This window comes from Tricharina praecox (genome assembly GCF_024521635.1).
Source record: "Tricharina praecox strain CBS 144465 chromosome Unknown BZA05scaffold_7, whole genome shotgun sequence".
In the NCBI taxonomy this organism is placed as follows: Eukaryota; Fungi; Ascomycota; class Pezizomycetes; order Pezizales; family Pyronemataceae; genus Tricharina; species Tricharina praecox.
This window is the reverse complement of record NW_026250409.1, coordinates 410,700-426,874: the sequence shown is the minus strand read 5'-3', so window position 1 is coordinate 426,874 and position 16,175 is coordinate 410,700. Positions and strand designations below refer to the sequence as shown.

The 16,175-nt window shown below is 53.3% G+C and overlaps 5 protein-coding genes across 5 annotated transcripts; 3 read left to right on the top strand and 2 right to left on the bottom strand.

Moving 5' to 3' along the window:
* Positions 1 to 4,624: 4,624 nt before the first annotated feature.
* Positions 4,625 to 5,542, bottom strand: BZA05DRAFT_392210 (uncharacterized protein). The gene has a single exon (XM_051483068.1). It carries the CDS (start codon positions 5,533 to 5,535, stop codon positions 4,909 to 4,911), a length of 627 nt encoding a protein of 208 aa, XP_051341115.1. The 5' UTR covers positions 5,536 to 5,542; the 3' UTR covers positions 4,625 to 4,908.
* A 1,741-nt stretch (positions 5,543 to 7,283) lies between these two features.
* Positions 7,284 to 7,588, top strand: BZA05DRAFT_392209 (uncharacterized protein). Its single transcript, XM_051483067.1, has one exon. The coding sequence runs from the start codon at positions 7,316 to 7,318 to the stop codon at positions 7,553 to 7,555; it is 240 nt and encodes a 79-aa protein (XP_051341114.1). The 5' UTR covers positions 7,284 to 7,315; the 3' UTR covers positions 7,556 to 7,588.
* Positions 7,589 to 7,975: 387 nt separating this feature from the next.
* On the bottom strand, positions 7,976 to 9,055 carry BZA05DRAFT_247340 (uncharacterized protein). The gene has a single exon (XM_051479984.1). The coding sequence runs from the start codon at positions 8,814 to 8,816 to the stop codon at positions 8,205 to 8,207; it is 612 nt and encodes a 203-aa protein (XP_051341113.1). The 5' UTR covers positions 8,817 to 9,055; the 3' UTR covers positions 7,976 to 8,204.
* Positions 9,056 to 13,016: 3,961 nt separating this feature from the next.
* On the top strand, positions 13,017 to 14,809 carry BZA05DRAFT_247289 (kinase-like domain-containing protein). The gene is made up of 2 exons (XM_051479983.1): positions 13,017 to 13,179; positions 13,245 to 14,809. Exons 1-2 carry the CDS (start codon positions 13,133 to 13,135, stop codon positions 14,671 to 14,673), a joined length of 1,476 nt encoding a protein of 491 aa, XP_051341112.1. The 5' UTR covers positions 13,017 to 13,132; the 3' UTR covers positions 14,674 to 14,809.
* BZA05DRAFT_247283 (uncharacterized protein) lies at positions 14,810 to 15,908 on the top strand. Its single transcript, XM_051479982.1, has one exon. It carries the CDS (start codon positions 14,946 to 14,948, stop codon positions 15,723 to 15,725), a length of 780 nt encoding a protein of 259 aa, XP_051341111.1. The 5' UTR covers positions 14,810 to 14,945; the 3' UTR covers positions 15,726 to 15,908.
* Positions 15,909 to 16,175: the final 267 nt, after the last annotated feature.

Genomic DNA, 16,175 nt, shown 5'->3' with positions numbered 1-16,175 from the left:
CGCTGCCGAAAGAAAGAAAAGAAAAATAGAAGGAAAAATGAATAATAGAAGGAAAAAGAAGGGCTGTCAGCAGGAGCAATTTGCGAGCCTGCGAATCTGGGGAACTGGCGTGGTGCTTCCGGGCGAAGTCTGCATACATACCGTCCTCTACTTACATAGCAGCATAGGTAAGGTAAGGTAAGGTAAGGTAGGGTATGTAAGGTAAGTACATGCTTATGTACTTCTGGAAGACGCCGCTCTTCTCGGACTCTCCTCCCTGAAGAGTATGTATAATATTATGGGGCACGAGGGGTTTTTGTTTTTGTTTTGGCTTTGCTGATTGGTTGATTCCGTAAGGTGCTCGCCATTATTAATGGACCGTCGAGTGGGTGCTTGAGCAAGCAAGTACTCAAGGAGGTACTTTGGTATGTAGGTACTTTGGTATATAAGTACTCTCGCAGAGCACAGCACAGTCCGGTCCATACTACTTCTAGATGGATGGATACGCCTCCTCCAGCTCCCGCCGGTTTGGTCGCTCAATGGGCGGAGTCGACTGTCGATAGGTAAGTACATATGATACATAAATGATATTATGCCTCGCTGGCAGACAAAAAAGCTTAAGACTGCAATACCCTATTACCTACGTACGTACCTACAGCATCGAAGATTGGATGAACCAGACAACCCACTCTCACTCTCACCATCTCCTGTCCGTTCGTTCCGCGGACGTCATTGCCCTTATATACATCTTCCAATTGGTCCGCGTCCGCCACGGACCACGGTCTCGGATCGGAGGAGGATATATACCGATTGAGTTCATTAACGCTGGACGCATTAACAGCGTGCGTGCGTGGGCTGTTGTTATTGTTATTGTTGTTGTTGTTATTGTTGTTGTTGTTATTGTTGTTGTTGTTATTGTTGTTGTTGTTATTGTTATTGTTGTTGTTGTTATTGTGCACTCGCCGAGTCGCCGCGAGTGAGAGGTAGTGAATATATCGATTCTCCACCCGCTGGGTACCGCCAGTAAGTTGTAAATACGGTAATGTTGGGACGGAATATACCTTTGAAGCTTGCTCCCTGTAGAATGTAGGGCATGTAGGGCACGTATGTAGGTAGCGTATCATACGAAAATCGCAGATGGCTGGGCTATGGATGTATGTATCTGTGTATGTAGGAAACCCCCCAGCGGCCCAGCCTCCACCTCCACCTCCACCTCTCGCGATCGTCACCCCACTGCGGGGCGGGGGGCACATAGAGTAGTGTACGTACAGTACATACAGTACATACAGTACGAGTATTGCCTCACCTAACTGCACGGTGCACGGTAAACAACTACTGGCACGCGCATGTCTACAGTCTTGTCTACAGTCTTGTCTACAGTCTTGTCTACAGTCTTGTCTACAGTCTTGTCTACAGTCTTGTCTACAGTCTTGTCTACAGTCTATATACCTGAGCACTCAGCACCCGCTCACTCGAAACGTAAACCCCTCACATGATGATGATCTGCAGCCTGGATGGGATAGACCACCACCACCATCACCACTATCACCACTATCACCACTATCACCACTACCATGATCCATCACCGGCAGCACCACCGGCAGCACCAAGTTCCAACCGCATTCCCCTCCATGCTCCGGCACCGACTTCCCAGGAAACACCATGTACCCGAAGCACGAAGGTCGAAGTCAAAGGCGAAGGTCGAAGGCGGCGGCGACCTCACTGCCCAATCCCACCGACTGCCGTGCGGCGTGCAGCCAGTTCGAACTTCGGCACTGCCTCGGCACCCTCAGCACCCTCGCCAGCCCAGCACCCTCACCTGCACAGGCCTGCAGCGGCACCACATCGCGGCGTTTCCCCACATAGATCCGCAGGACCGCAGGACCGTAGCCAACCCGCAGCGCCTCTCGCTGCCACTCCCACCAACTCCGCCTCCCAAGCCCTCGCCCTCCCCAGCACTCACGAATAGCATGCGGGGAGCGAATCGAGGCCGCGATCTGCACGCTGACGTTTTGCATTGATGATTACCACGCGCGCGTCGTCGTGCTCCCACTCCTATGTAACTCCCAACTCCCACTCTGCTGACTGTGGAGAGGTGGAGGTGGAGGTGGAGCGATCCCCCCGACGGCATCAATAACAGCAGCAACGGCAGCCAAACGATAGCCAAACGAGCCACTACATATCATACCCACCTACATACATACATACGTATCATACATACATATCATACATATCTCCATGCCGCGCGATTAAGCCTGCGGGCGCCGGGCTCGCCGCTCGAGAAGAGCGGTCTGGATGATTGGCGGGGTATACAGAGTTTTTGGAGTGGGGATAGAAGTTGTATGTAAGTACCTATCCATCGCAACAGCGGGGGAGGAGGGGAGGAGGGGAGGAGGAATACATAGAGTCCGCGATACCCGAGTTGGTTATGTTTGATTTGTATTGCTTTTTGATTGTTTCACCCTATGTAGTACGTACCGGTACCTTTCGAGAGTAAAGAGAGACATATAGAGAGAGAGAGCATGTAAAGAGAGAGAGAAGCGGCGCCGTTGAGGATCCCCATCATGGTAACATGGTCCCGCGCATGTTTCCGCAGGACCGCAGCTGTCACTTCTTCGTCTTCTTCATCTTTCGTTTATGAAAAAAAGAAAAGTGCTTGGGGGTAGGTACACAAGCAGGTAGAGTAGAGTTAAACGGCGAGCGAGCGAGGATATCGCGGATCTTTGGCCGGGGAGATGCTCGTAACTTGTTTGCTTGCATCGATGATAGCCCTTGATAGCCCCCATGCCTCATCGCATCAGGACCTCTGCTCCGTTCGGTTTCCCCGGGGAGCGGGGGGAAAGGGGATGGGGGATGGGGGACTCAAACGTTCGTTCGCCGTTCGGTCAGCCGATTCACTCCTACTGCCCAGCATCCTCCGGGCAAGCAGTCCTGCTGCTGTGTATGTGAAGCGTAAGGCGTATCCTGCCGTCGAAATCAGCGAAAATGTTTCCGTTCATCGTGAGAATTGTGTGTATGTAGAGTACATAACGGAACTTACCTCATGGATGACGTCACGTGTCGGCGGCGGTGCGGGCCGGTATGTACCAGTGCCGGGGGGGAGGGGGGGGGATGGCATCAACAGTGCTTAAAAGTAGGCAGTGGAAAGCAAGAACTCCAGACTCCAGAGTCCAGCTGGAGTCTGTATGACGAAGTTCCGAACTCGAGCCTCGAGCCTCGAAGGCAGAAGCGTTGGGGTTGCGGGTTATTATCATTCCCACATCGTTGCCATGTCGTTCCCATGTCGTCCGCGATGATTTCCCACGATTGCAGCTTACGCCGAGCGAGCGGTAAAAGTCACTCCCGGTCCTCGCAGTCCTCCCAATCCCCCTTCAAGACTCGAGAGAGCTTGGCCCTCGCCAGAGTCGCCTCACCTCACCCTCTCTCAAAAAATAAACTCAGAAAATAAAATAAAGGTGCTGTAGCAGTGTAGCCTGTTGGTAACACAACCCCTGATCTCCGCATACCGGTACTGTACTCTACTGTACATACTGTACTGGCACCTTCTCCGTCCAGCACCACCACCGGCATGTACCACATGCACACCACACACGACACACACGACAAAGCTAACATCCATCTGCGCCCTTTCCTCTCGTCGCGGTGTCGCCCCCCAGACCCAGACCCAGAATCCCAGATCGCACAGGACGGCCTCCTCCTCAAGGAGGAGGAGTGGAGACGGTGTGGAGTTGGAGGGCTTACCCCGCACCCCACGAGAGGCCCCAGGGTCTGTGCGAGTATGCGTGCGAGTATGCGTGCGAGTATGCGTGCGAGTATGCGTGTGTGTGTGTGTGTGTAGTTATGCGAGTGCGTGCGTGTGGGTGTGGGTGTGGGTGTGTGCGTGGGAGGGAACTGAACTGGTTTCACACCTCACTTCACTTCACACCCTTCTTCACACCCTTTCGTTCGGAGTGGATGGGCTGGATGGATGGATCATGGGCTGGATGGGCGGGTAAAGCGGGCGGGCGATGATGATCAGATACATAACTTCTGAGGCAGCGCACAGACGGTGCATATAGGTAGTGGAGTGGAGTGCAAATGTGGCTTGCGTTAGCTGGTGGTGATCAGGTTTGGGTGGAGGGGGATTCAGGGCTGCTGTGGATGATGATCGTCAGTATCTAGAATTCGTGGGCCGTGGGCTATGTAGAGTATGGGCCATGCATAGTTACGGCCGAAATCTAGACTATGTATGTGTGATACCAGCTCGGCGAAACGCCACAGAAGAGGGAAAGAACACCACCGCCGGAGTTCTCAAGCTTCAAGACTTCAAGACTTCAAGCTTATCATGACATTTGGAGCTGGCCACTGGCCCGGTATTGTGGTACGGCTCAGTGCTCACTCGATCGTGGGTAGGTGCCGTAGGTATGGCGATGGCAGTGAACCGCCCGAATCCAGTGCCCGCCGCCCGGGTCCTTTTTCCACCAGATCTGTTTAACTCTACTTTGTGCTCATCGGGGTGGAGGGTGGAGGGTGGAGGGTGGCTTTCTTTGTTGTTGCAACTTGCCCTTAGCCTCACGCTCCCATCGGTCGGTATTCCTTATTCCCAGTCCATGTGTCTCTCCTCTATCTAGCATGCATGCGGTACTTGCCTTCATCTCTATCTCTATCTATCTCTATCTCTATCTCTATCTCTATCTCTACTCGGATAGAGTATATCGTACTAGTAATTATCCGTCTCCAAGGGCCCATCCTGTCTTATGATTTATTCCATAACCCATAATCCATTCCTATTCCGTCGCATTCCTCCAGTCCAAGCTGTCCTGTTTTGTCTTTTCTTTTTGTTAGGGACACCAAGCCAGCGTCAATGGCCATAACTCCGTTGGAACTGCCGCTGCCATTTCCATTTCCATTTTCCATAATTCATTGTGCACATCATAGCCCATCCACCATCTATGTAGCATCCATCACGACCAGTGACCATGCGTACACACGATGCGGTGCTGTTTCCTTTCCGGTTGTTTTGTTTAGGGAAGGTGTAGGAGCCGACGTCTCCGTTTCCGTTGGGTCCGTTGGGAAGAATGCAGGGCCGGAGGGAGGGAGGGGCTGCGTCGTGGTTGTGGAGGAGGGGCTGCGTGGAGGAGGGGCTGCGTGGTGGTGGAAGTGGTGGTTGAGGAGGCTGCGTGTGACCACTTCAAAGTTCACTGGCAGGCAGGCAGGCTGGCACATGACACGGGACCACGCGACGTCGTCGCACCCGACCGTCCGGCCGGTCGCTCGATAGGTCGCTCGATAGGTCGGTGCCAGCCTGCCAGGTGGATGGATGGTTACGAACTTGCGAGTGGTGTGCGCCGTGCGGGCATCACGAGATGGAGATGGAGATGGCGTAGCTGTGCTAGTGGGTGCTAGTGGGACTGGTGGGTGCTGGTTATGTAACGGCCGGGCATCACACGCTGCTCTAGTCGGTGCCAGTAGGTGCCAGGAGGTGCCAGTAGCTACTAGTACGGAGCGGAAGCCGGGCGTGCGGGCGGGCGATGCCATGGCGGGCGATGGCGACCGTCGCTCGTCAGGTGGCGTCATCGCGGTCTCGTCGCTCGCTCGGTGGGGAACTCGTGCGCAGGGCTGCGACGGCGGCCGCGACAGCGGCGGCGATGGGCGGCGGTGGTAGAGGTGGAGGTGGAGGTGGCAAAGTGGCGGAGCCCTGTACTACATAACATGTCGCAGCAGAGTCTAGGCCTTTCTCGTTCTCGTTCTCGTTCGACTGCTGCTGGTGACGTCCCGACTCGCGGGTGTCCGATGACGCCCGACGGGCGGCCGCGGCTTTGGTTTTGGGCTTGGACTGGGCTTGGGCTTGCGATCGGGCGCCCGATGAGTGCCCCGTTATGTGTAGGTGCTCTACATAGCAAGGTGCACAGGAAGGTACCATACGCAACCACGCGGCAGAAACATACCGAGTCTCAATAGCAGTCTGCAGCCGCCGCGCCGCAGAGGTACCTTCAGAGTTCGAACCGCATCAACCAGCCAGACAAAGCTGTATTGCATCGAGTGGTGGTGGTACAATAAACAGAACAAACATCCGGCCAGCCAGTCCAGCCAGCCAGCCAGCCAGTCCGGTGCAGACATCGACACCAAGCCGCCGACGGGCAGCGTCCGTCTGCCTGTCTGTCCGTCTGTCAGTGTGCTCCGTCTGCACGCCCAGAGCAAAGGGCAAGCACATCCGAGTCGAGTCCGAGTCGAGACCGTCTTTCCATGCCCAGGTACATACGGTATCCCTACTCCTTCCGCGCCGGCTATTATGTATGTATATGCTCAGGCAGGTAGGCCCAACAGCTACATAACACCGCCATGGGGAAGTTGGATCGTCCATCGTCCATATCGTCCGGGTGTGCAGCAGACTCCAGACTCCAGACTCCAGAGACGCCCAGTACGGTATCACTCTCACACCCACCTGAGCACCGGTACAAATCTACATTCTCGGACGGAAACTGATAATCAGATAGAGTACGTACCGGTAGTTAGTCTACTCTACTTTGGGCAGTGGTTACCTAGTAGGTACCACCGTAGCTCTCGCGGACCAGTTCGCGATCGATATCGGATAACCATCATCAGCTGTTGTCTAAAGTGCAACTCCCGAGAGGGGGAGGGGGGAGGGCCCGGCGTCGGGGTTCGGGTCTGGGAGGTTGCTCACTGCTCAGTGATGGACTACGTACCCACCGCATCTACCCAAAACTCGAGTATGTATGTTGGTACTCTACTTCATGATAGTTACCATGATCCTTCGCTTTTAGAGATAGGTACTCTATATATATAGCCGGACGGGATGCAGGAGTACCTGTGTAGGACTATCATATGTAGCAGCGACAAGAAATATACGTCAGGTGGAGTACCTCTGAGCTCTCTACCTACACAGACGTAGAGTATTATCCGTTCAACACACTCACCACCAGCTATCGATAGAGGGGGGATCTCTCTCAGGAAGATAAGATAGGCAAGTGCACTACTCTGATAGCTACAACGACGAAACCCAAACACCCCATCACATCACATCCCATCCCACCACATCACCTACCTTCATCTAGGTACCTTCAACGAAACACTCAGCGTGCCAAGAGGTGTCAGCGTGGCAGCGTGGCAGCGTTACTAGTAGTTAGCGAGACAACAAGGCCCTGGCCTGCGGAACATTCACTGAAACTGTGGGGGAGGGAGCGAGAGAGGACGAGGAAAGGAAAGGGAAGGGTGACGACCACCCAACCCACCCGCCCGACCGCCCGTCGAGCACCGAGCAGACCTGTTCTAGAGTTAGAGCGGAGTGGAGTATGTAACGGCAGGGAAAGGGGGGGGGGGGGGTCTTGAGGACGGCATGGTGAAAGGCAGGCAGAGGCAGAGGCAGGGAGCGCCTTCGTGCTTTCGTGGGGTGGGGTGGGAGGGTGGGCTCAATTTTCCTGTTCCTCTTTCCTCTGTGCTTTCCTTTTTTCTTTCTTGCTTTTTAGACGATACTGCGGGGAAGGCAGTGGACGGTGGACTGTGGCCGGCGGTGGAGGTTGGAGGGTTGCTGGTGGTGGTGGTGGTGGTGGGACGGCGAACGCAGATCCCACTATGAAGTATCGCCATAGCTACTCCCGGTAACTTCCAGTATGATACTCTAGATATGGGTATGATAGGTAGGCCTCGTGTTGTGTTGTGCGATGTGCGATATGTGATGTGCGGTGTGTAAGTACTCTAGGCATGTAGCCATAGCAACGGATTACGGGGCCGCAACGCAACGGGGCACACGATATCCGTCGTTATCGATATCGCGATCGCACTTTCGGCCTCTTGCTGATTGTAATTTGTGGCGGCGAGGCTGCTGAAGATGCTGCTACATACTCTACTCTACGTTGCCGCGTCGAGTAAGGGAGTAAGGCAGTAGAGTAGGTATGACCAGGCGGAGTGGTGGGAAGCCGTGTCGTGGTAACTTTGTACGGAGATACCGTAGTATCATAGGGTCTCACCGTTCACGATCGATCTGGTTTTCTTCTTCTTCTTCTGCTTCTGCTTCTTCTGCTTCAGATATTTTGATTTTGATATAGATCCTCAAGTACCGGTAAGCATGTCGGTATTAGGTACGCCTATGTCCAATGTTGCTTGTTGCCTGCCGGTTTCTTTTTCCGTTTCTGACATACATGGGCGCGAACGAGCGACTCGCGAGCGATACGTCCATCACCACCTCCCGCCCGCCCATCCATCCATCCTGCAAGACCGTCACAGCCTCACAGGCAGGCAGGCAGGTGAATATACATAGATAGATCCGGCAGGCTCTGCCAGTACGTGCCATCTGGGGTACGTACGGTGTACGGTGAAGTTAGAGTAGACGCAGGGCTTTCCTTCTTTCTTTGTTTCTTTGTGGGTTTGAAGTTTGAACTCCCTACGCGTGCATATGTAGGTAGAGTGTGTATGTACGTATTTTTTTGTTGTTGGTTAGGTTGTGCTCTGCCGCTCTGCTCTGGCTGCAAGGTCATGGTGGAGGAGGAGGAGCCTGGAGGAGCCCGGAGGTGGTGGTGATAATAATGATGATGATCATAGCAAAGAAGGTGTGGCGACATCGACATCGACATCGACGGCATGCCTGACGAATCCCTATTTCGGTGGCCCCCCCGCCCCCCGGGCCCCCAACAGAAATCTTGGGAGCCTGGGAGGCAATTTGTTTTGCTTAGATGGGAGTGTCTGTTTCGAGGCTCGCGAGTCGCGACTCGTCGTCTCGCTGGCCCGGCCGGCCGGGCTGCTGCCATCTCCGGCTCCAAATGCGACTGCAGCGCTCCTTCACAGCCACGGTCGTGCAATATCATGGCCACACCCATCCACTCACCCACCCACACACACATCGTTCGCGCAACTTAACTCAGCCGCCGGCTGGTGGAGGACAATTGCTGATTATATTTTTTTGGAGGATTTTTTTTCGTAGGAATAGGATGGATCATCATGGATGGATATGGATGGACGGGTATTTACGTACGTACGTCCAATGTCCATCCAACCTAGAGTGGAGAGTACCAGAAATAAAAGTCCGTGACTCCGTGAGAGGTGAGCCGTGTTGGGCAGTGGTCACCGTAGTGTAGCGTACATAACGGCTTGGATGGGATGTCGAGATGGCGAGATCCGTCTGGTGATTTCGGACATGTTCCTTCTGCTTCTGCTTTGCTTCTGCTTTGCTTCTGCGTGTGCTTCTGCGGCTCTCTGCGCCCGCCCGCCGGCGAGCGGTCGGAAGCAGCAGCAGCGCTGCAGCAGTGAAAGAACGGCTGGAGGAGAGATGCACATCCGTCGATTCGACGAACAGTGACGAGTTCGAAGTTCGAACGGGTGATGAACGGGAAACCTCGCTCCGTAGATAGATGGATGGAAAAACAAAGGCAGCCATATCCAATAACTAATGCGGAGTTATTGCCGCCGGGTGCCATAATCCATAATCCATTATCTATTCGTGTCCGACGACTTCCACATCCGTATTCCGAGAGCCGAGCAAAGCCAAACCAAACCGTCGTCGTCGCTTCGTCATCCATGGCTGTGTCTGTCTGTCTGTCGTCGTGAATCACGCAGATGATGATGGATGTCGCATGATACCTTTTCGCTTCCCAACATTTTTTTCTGAGCTATGTACTGCGGTACTCACCTGGCATGCAGAGCTTGCTTGCTTGCTTGCTTGCTTATGCGATGCCATCGTCGGCCGATATTTCGTAGGTATGCGTAGAGCAGGTACCTGGTAGGTAACCATCCGCCGCCGCCAGTCGTGGTGCTGCATTCTTTCTTTCCATCGCGTTCCGTGGCATTCCGCCCACCGGGCCACCGACCGAACGCAACGCCGTGGGCCGACGGCTCGAGCATGTACCGGAGAGTAGAGTACTCTGACCTACGCGGAGTGGTGTACACTGCAGCACCGCACAGCTCAGCACAGCACAGTACAGAACAGCACATGCGGAAGTGTGATGGAGAGTACTCTAGAGTGGAGTAGAGTAGAGTAGGTTCGGTGCTCTACATACGTTTGCCCGCTCGTGTGCTCGCTCCCCGCATACAATCCTATCGGACTCGCCCCCCTTTCCTTTGCTTCCTTCTTTCGTTCTATAGGGTGCCTATAGGGATCAGGCACTCTGGCATGCATCCATACTTGGACTGCGTGATGCAGCGACAAGTAGTCTATGCAAGTAGGTAATATGCACACATACAACCACCTCCAAAGAATAGCTCTGCCCCCAACCCCAACCTTCCTTCCTCGCCCATCCATCCATCATCCATCCATCCACATCTGGCTTGCAGGTGGATGCATGCGGGTTTGAGGTCTAGCGTTCTAGCGGCGTTTCGTCGGTGTGCCAGTAACTCCCCACGAGACGCTCGCTGGACGGTGGACGGTGGACGGTGGACGGTGGTGGTGGGACGCTGGCACCTCGAGTAAAGCTGCACGTCTCTCTTCGCTCCTGGAGGACAAGGACGAGGAGGACGAGGGCGAAGAGGAGGGTTGTGCGCTCATCAATCCCACATGACGATCTATTCCCACAAGCAGCCGTCAGAAACGACGCGACGGAGGCTGGCAGGATTTAGATTGGCTGGCCCCATCACATCATCTCTCTCTCGCTCTCTCCCTGAACCCTCGGTTTCCCTGCACGCTGGCCACTCAGCAGGCGTCGCGCCCACACCCCACACCCCCCTCCCCCCACCGCCCCCCGTTCAATCAGAGCCCGGTTCTGCACTGCAGCTAAAAAAAAAGAAGGAAAACAAAAATATGCAAAAAGAAAAAAACAAAAAGAAATAAAGAACTAAATGGTTAAATTCGAATAATAAATAGCGATCGTTATTGCAGGCACTTGCAGGCAAGCAGGCAGGCCCACGGCAGCGCTAATCCGTCAGGGCCAATCGTAAAGCGCGCTGTCATTATTCACCCCACCCTCCGCCCCCCCTCCTAATCGTCCGCATTTCCCCTCTTGGCCACTCTTCTTCATACCAACACGCGTCCGCAACGCACAGGTCACCCAAGTGCACCACCATCCACCACCCACCACCACCACCACCACCCACCACCCACCACCCACCACCCACCACCCACCCACCACCACCACCACCACACATCATTCGTCACCCACCTCCCAGACAGGCCCGGCCTCCTCCTTCTTGCTTCGGATATGTGCTTGCCGGCTTGGGATCCCTTATTTCCGTTAACGCTGAGATTTGTATCGGCTCCAGGAAATCTTGATGGGAAAGTACCTTTGGTACGAGTAAAGCAGAGCAGATGGATACTCGCAGGCTGTCCAGTTTCGAGGGCAAAGAAAGGCACCACCACCACCACGGTCCACCAGTCTGCGACTGTACGTCGAGGGGCCAGGGCCAGCGCTAGACCAGTACACTCGTAATAAGTTGAGAATATAAATAAATAAAATGGAAATGATTTTGGAAATGAAAAATAAAATACCAAAAATCATTTTGGATCCTCTGGCTCGGTCCGAGATTGCTATTCGCTCGTCCACTGTCCACACGCCTTCTGGACCTTTCTCTTGCCTCCATCCACACCATCATAGCCGTGTCCGTGCTAATTCCCACCCCATCCATCCATCCTCTCTCCTCCTTCCTCCGACACTTGCCTTGACTGGACTTGACTTGTTCTTGACTTGCTCCCGTTTCCCTTAGTTACCCTTTTATCAGCAACAAGTTCCGCCGCCGCCCTGGTTCCACCCCCCCAGTCATTTACTACTGCTGCGTTGTCTTCGTACCAACCCATCTGTCCTCTGTCCCGGACAGTCCTGAGCTCTCCTTCCGAGTCATCCATCGTCAAAAGTAGTCTTCCGTCTTCGTCGTTAATCTCCCCGTCCCCCCCACCCCCCCTCCCCTTCCTCTTCGTTCGCCACCTTCAACTTCTCCAACCCTCCGACTCCGACTCCTCCGATCCTCAACCTCCATCACCCCTCCAGTCATCCCGCCACTTCGGTCTCCTCCCTGCAATCCATCAGCATAGAGATCCTTCTGCTCGCCAGCCCATCAAACAAATCGACAGCAATACGCATAAACAAAAAAAAGTTGAAGGCTACACAGCACACCGCGAAATCAGCAGTTTTACCATCACTGCCCCATCGCCGTCACCCACTGAGCAGATCTCTTTAAGCCGGATACAGAAACTCCCATTGCAGCAGTAGCTCGAGCTCCCGATATCCTATTCGACTCATCGCCTCCTCACATCGCGGAATCCGACCCATCACCAACAGCAGCGACCGACGTTTCACGCGACTACTACTACTACTACAGTCACAGACGATAGAGAGCATTAGGAAACTTCGTTCGTTGGAAGAAGGGCCAAAGACAATCGGAAGGACAGTGTTCGAACCGTTAAACGTTCCCCCTAGATCGTCCAACTTCGCCCGTCTCGAAATATCATTTGCGCGTGTGGACAATAACCCGTCTCGGGAGAAGAAAAGGTCTTAAAACCGCGGGCTCGCAAGAGTCCCTCTTCTAACGACTTTCCTACTCCTTCTTGTCAATCTTTAAAACTGGTATGGGAATCATTTTTTTGGGACGCTCCCCATTGTGTGATTCTTCACTGACCCCTGTTACTCAGTCCATACAATACAACATCGCACTGCAAATGCACTCATAAGCTAGTTCATTCCTTCGAATTCTCAACGCCCACGATTTTTTTCGATTCCCTCTATTAGGCAATCAACCTCGTCTGTTTTTCATGTCGGTATCACAGGAGTTATAGGTCAACAGGTCGTCCACATTTCCCTTTCGTTTCTCGGTCCAATATCCTCGCACACGTTCAAGCTAGACACGTCTCGCAACCGCACTCAAGAGCACCTCCACAGTCCAACGTGCTGTAACATCGTATAACGGACAGACCGCGTGCGTTCTGCTTCGGAGTCCCTCCTCCTCCTCCTGATCGTCCTCTACCTCTATCGCCTCCGCCTTCATCTCCGCCACTACTACTACCATCACTACCACCGCCGCCACCACCTCTTTCTCTCTACTTCGGTCTGGTGCCTCCGGATAGGAACGTCCAGCTGTATCAACACCTGTCAAATTAGCGGATTACGCCTGCGCATAGAACGTGTTTTTGCATTGCAGGCTCTCGATTGATACTCGAGCGCCTTCATAGCTTACCTTCTTACCACTATCATAATCGACTAAGCCCATTTTCAAACGTCCAACACAAAACCAAGCCGCAATGGAATGCATGAGAGATACCTTTAGGGAGGGTGTGACGCTTGGAGGGTATGTGACCCCGCTTAGGAGGGTGTGCAATTGGGGTTGAATGGTCGTTCTGACTGGGGTCGCAGACGTTATGAAGCTATCAACCTCCTTAACCATGGTTCGTTCGGAATGGTCTTCCTTGCCAAGGACATCATCAGCAACGAGCTCGTCGCTGTCAAGTGTAGCGTGAAGGCAGGCTCCGCGGCTGCTGCCGAGTCCGACCTTTCCGTCGACGAGCTTTCGCAGGAGCCCGCCCTCCACCAACAGCTCGGTAGTCACCCACACATAGTCAACCTCTTGGATTCTTTCGAGACTGAATGCCACAACTTCCTCGTTCTTGAGTTCTGCCCCAATGGAGATCTCTACGAGGCCATTCGTCTCGGACGTGGTCCCTTGGAAACCGATCACGTCAAGACCTTTATGCTGCAGCTGGTATCTGCGGTGGAGCACATGCACTCTAAGGGTGTATACCACCGCGATATCAAGCCGGAGAATATTTTCTTGACTCAGGACGGCCATGTAAAGCTTGGTGACTTTGGTCTTGCGACCACCGAACAGTGGACTGAGGAGAGTGGTGTGGGCAGCGACCGCTACATGGCTCCCGAGCAGTACGATGCCATAGGAGGCTACTCGCCGGAGCAGGCTGATGTTTGGGCCATCGGGATCTGTTTGCTTAACATTCTCTTTTCCCGCAACCCCTTCACTACCCCGACGGACAGCGACCCTCTCTTCGCCGACTTCTCCTTCGACAGGGAGGCTCTCTTTGACATCTTCCCAACCCTGTCGTACGACGCCTACGAGGTCCTTCGTTGCTGCTTGCGCATGAACCCTAAGGAGCGTTCACTGTCTGACCTTCGTGAGAGCATTGAGCGTGTTGTCAGCTGGACCACTGATGACGAGAGTCTTGATGACTTCCTCACTGACGACAGAGACGTCATCCCTGCGAGCGTCAACCGCGAGCCCCTTCGCACCCCATCGATCCAGACCCCGGCGCTCAACGCGGACGGTGCCTTCTCGTGGGCCGAAGCTCTGCACAAGTCTCCCCAGCCTCGCCAGCTCTCTGCCATCCCGGATGAGAACGAGAACACTGTTCGTTACACCGAGGACATGTTCAAGGACAAGCCCGATGAGTACGCCCAGAACATGGGCTACTTTGTCGCTCACCCTGCCTCTTACGACTCTGGTCTCGGTGCTTCGTTCTCGTCGGCCCCTGCGACCACCGAGTTCAAGCTTCGCTCCGATAAGATCGACATCAAGACCCGTCCCTCTCCCATCGCTACCACTACTACTACTTCCACATTCGAGGCTAGCGTCGCAGCTGCCTCGATTGCTTCCAAGTCTTGGTCCGATTGGGTCATTGAAGATGAGGAAGAAGAGGAACGTGAACGCAAGGAGAGGGAGCTGGAGCTCAAGCGTAGAAGCTGGAGCTTCGAGTCCGATCCGGGTTGCTTTGCCGACGATGACGAGTACGCCGAGGAGTGGGTCGGGGGCGGTTGGGAAGATCTCTCGCTTTAATCCTTCGTGGATGACGACAGCCTTTTCTTTCTTTCTTTCGGTTATCTTTTCGGTTGGATTTCTTTCGCCATCAACATGCACGCATTGTTTCTTTCCATCTTCAACATTACGAGAGATTCGATCTAGCATTTGGTCACAAAAGTCTCAAGTTCAGCACTGGAGCGCCGAGGGAGACGAATAAAGGTCCTCAGCGGTTGTCAATTTTTCCTGGTTCGGCTTTAGGGGCGCGATTCGCTTTCAATTTCGGATGTCTCATCCAATTAACCCCCTCAATGTGCCCGGAGGTCCTCCTTATCTCAGTTGCATGCGTACATACTTCTTTTCGGTGTCTTTTTTACTTTTCCTTTTGCGTGGACTTTTTCTTACTCACATTGTGTGGATTTTGCGACCTCTTCTCACTGTATATTCTTGGGTTTGCTCTGTATCTTTGCTCCTCTCTCACTCACATTCCCTGTTCGAACACCTCTTTCCTTTGTTTTCATTACCACTCTGCATTTCCTTCGGTCTCTGGCGAGGTTTGGGTTCTTTGGGTTCTTTGGGTCTGGCTTTTTGCAAATTTTTCACGATGGATTGTTTACTTCTCTCTACCTTTCTTTTCTGTTCAGCGGTGTCATTTTGGGTTGTGGGGGTTCTTTGCTCGTGGTTGGTTTTGCTTGTGTGCTTGGCGATATCACTTTGTGCGGTTTTGTTTCGTTTTCCTGTTGATTTCTGCGCTTATTACTCTAACAGCCTATGGAGTCGACCCCGTCGGCTCCGGATATTATTTTTTGCATGCCACGATGGGCTGCTGCGGCGAGAAGATGTGGGGGAAAGATGTATGTAGCATAGTTGGGATTGGGAGGTGGCTTTGGGGTTGTGGATGGGTTGGCGGCGGGTGTGGGGGGTGGTTTGTCTTGATAGATGTTGTTGCCGTTGTTGTTGTGGAGTGTATTGGGGATATGGACGGTGGATTGGGTATGGGGGGATTACGGCAAAGGGTAGTGGTGGGTTATCCACTACTACATACCGGCAAGAGGGGGGATATTTTACCATCTGACCTCCGGGAAGGATGAAGGCCTTTACTATAAAGCAAAGGGAACTTAAGAAAAAAACAGAATAGGGGAGTATATAAAGCTCTTCTCTTCATATAATCTTTTTTTCTCTGTTTCCTCGTCATCATCATCATTCTGGGTTCCGATTTTTCCGATTTTCGCGATACCTATCATCTCCACTCTTTTACCTTACCCGTCGATCGATCGAATGTTTACAAAATTGGCTCGAGTGCTGTGGGACTGTGGGACTGGTTACTGGTTGCTGTTTTTTTTCGTTGAGGTTGAGGTTGAGGTTGGATAGATACATGGTACATGGCACCTACATTTCGTGGATCATGGAAGAGGGGGGACCATCCATTCGAGTTAAAAAAAATGAGAAAGATTATTTCATTTCATTTTCCCTTCAAGAAGACTGACTGACAGTTCACTTGCATTCGATGATTTACATGATGAATCCGATGGCTTCTGCGA

Coding starts and splice junctions, on each gene's coding strand:
- BZA05DRAFT_247283 (XM_051479982.1), top strand. CDS start 14,946: ATGTGCCCGGAGGTCCTCCTTATCTCAGTTGCATGCGTACATACTTCT.
- BZA05DRAFT_392209 (XM_051483067.1), top strand. CDS start 7,316: ATGGTGAAAGGCAGGCAGAGGCAGAGGCAGGGAGCGCCTTCGTGCTTT.
- BZA05DRAFT_247289 (XM_051479983.1), top strand. CDS start 13,133: ATGGAATGCATGAGAGATACCTTTAGGGAGGGTGTGACGCTTGGAGG. Junction 13,180..13,244: donor GAGGGTGTGACGCTTGGAGG/GTATGTGACCCC, acceptor CTGGGGTCGCAG/ACGTTATGAAGCTATCAACC.
- BZA05DRAFT_392210 (XM_051483068.1), bottom strand. CDS start 5,535: ATGACGCCACCTGACGAGCGACGGTCGCCATCGCCCGCCATGGCATCG.
- BZA05DRAFT_247340 (XM_051479984.1), bottom strand. CDS start 8,816: ATGTGTGTGTGGGTGGGTGAGTGGATGGGTGTGGCCATGATATTGCAC.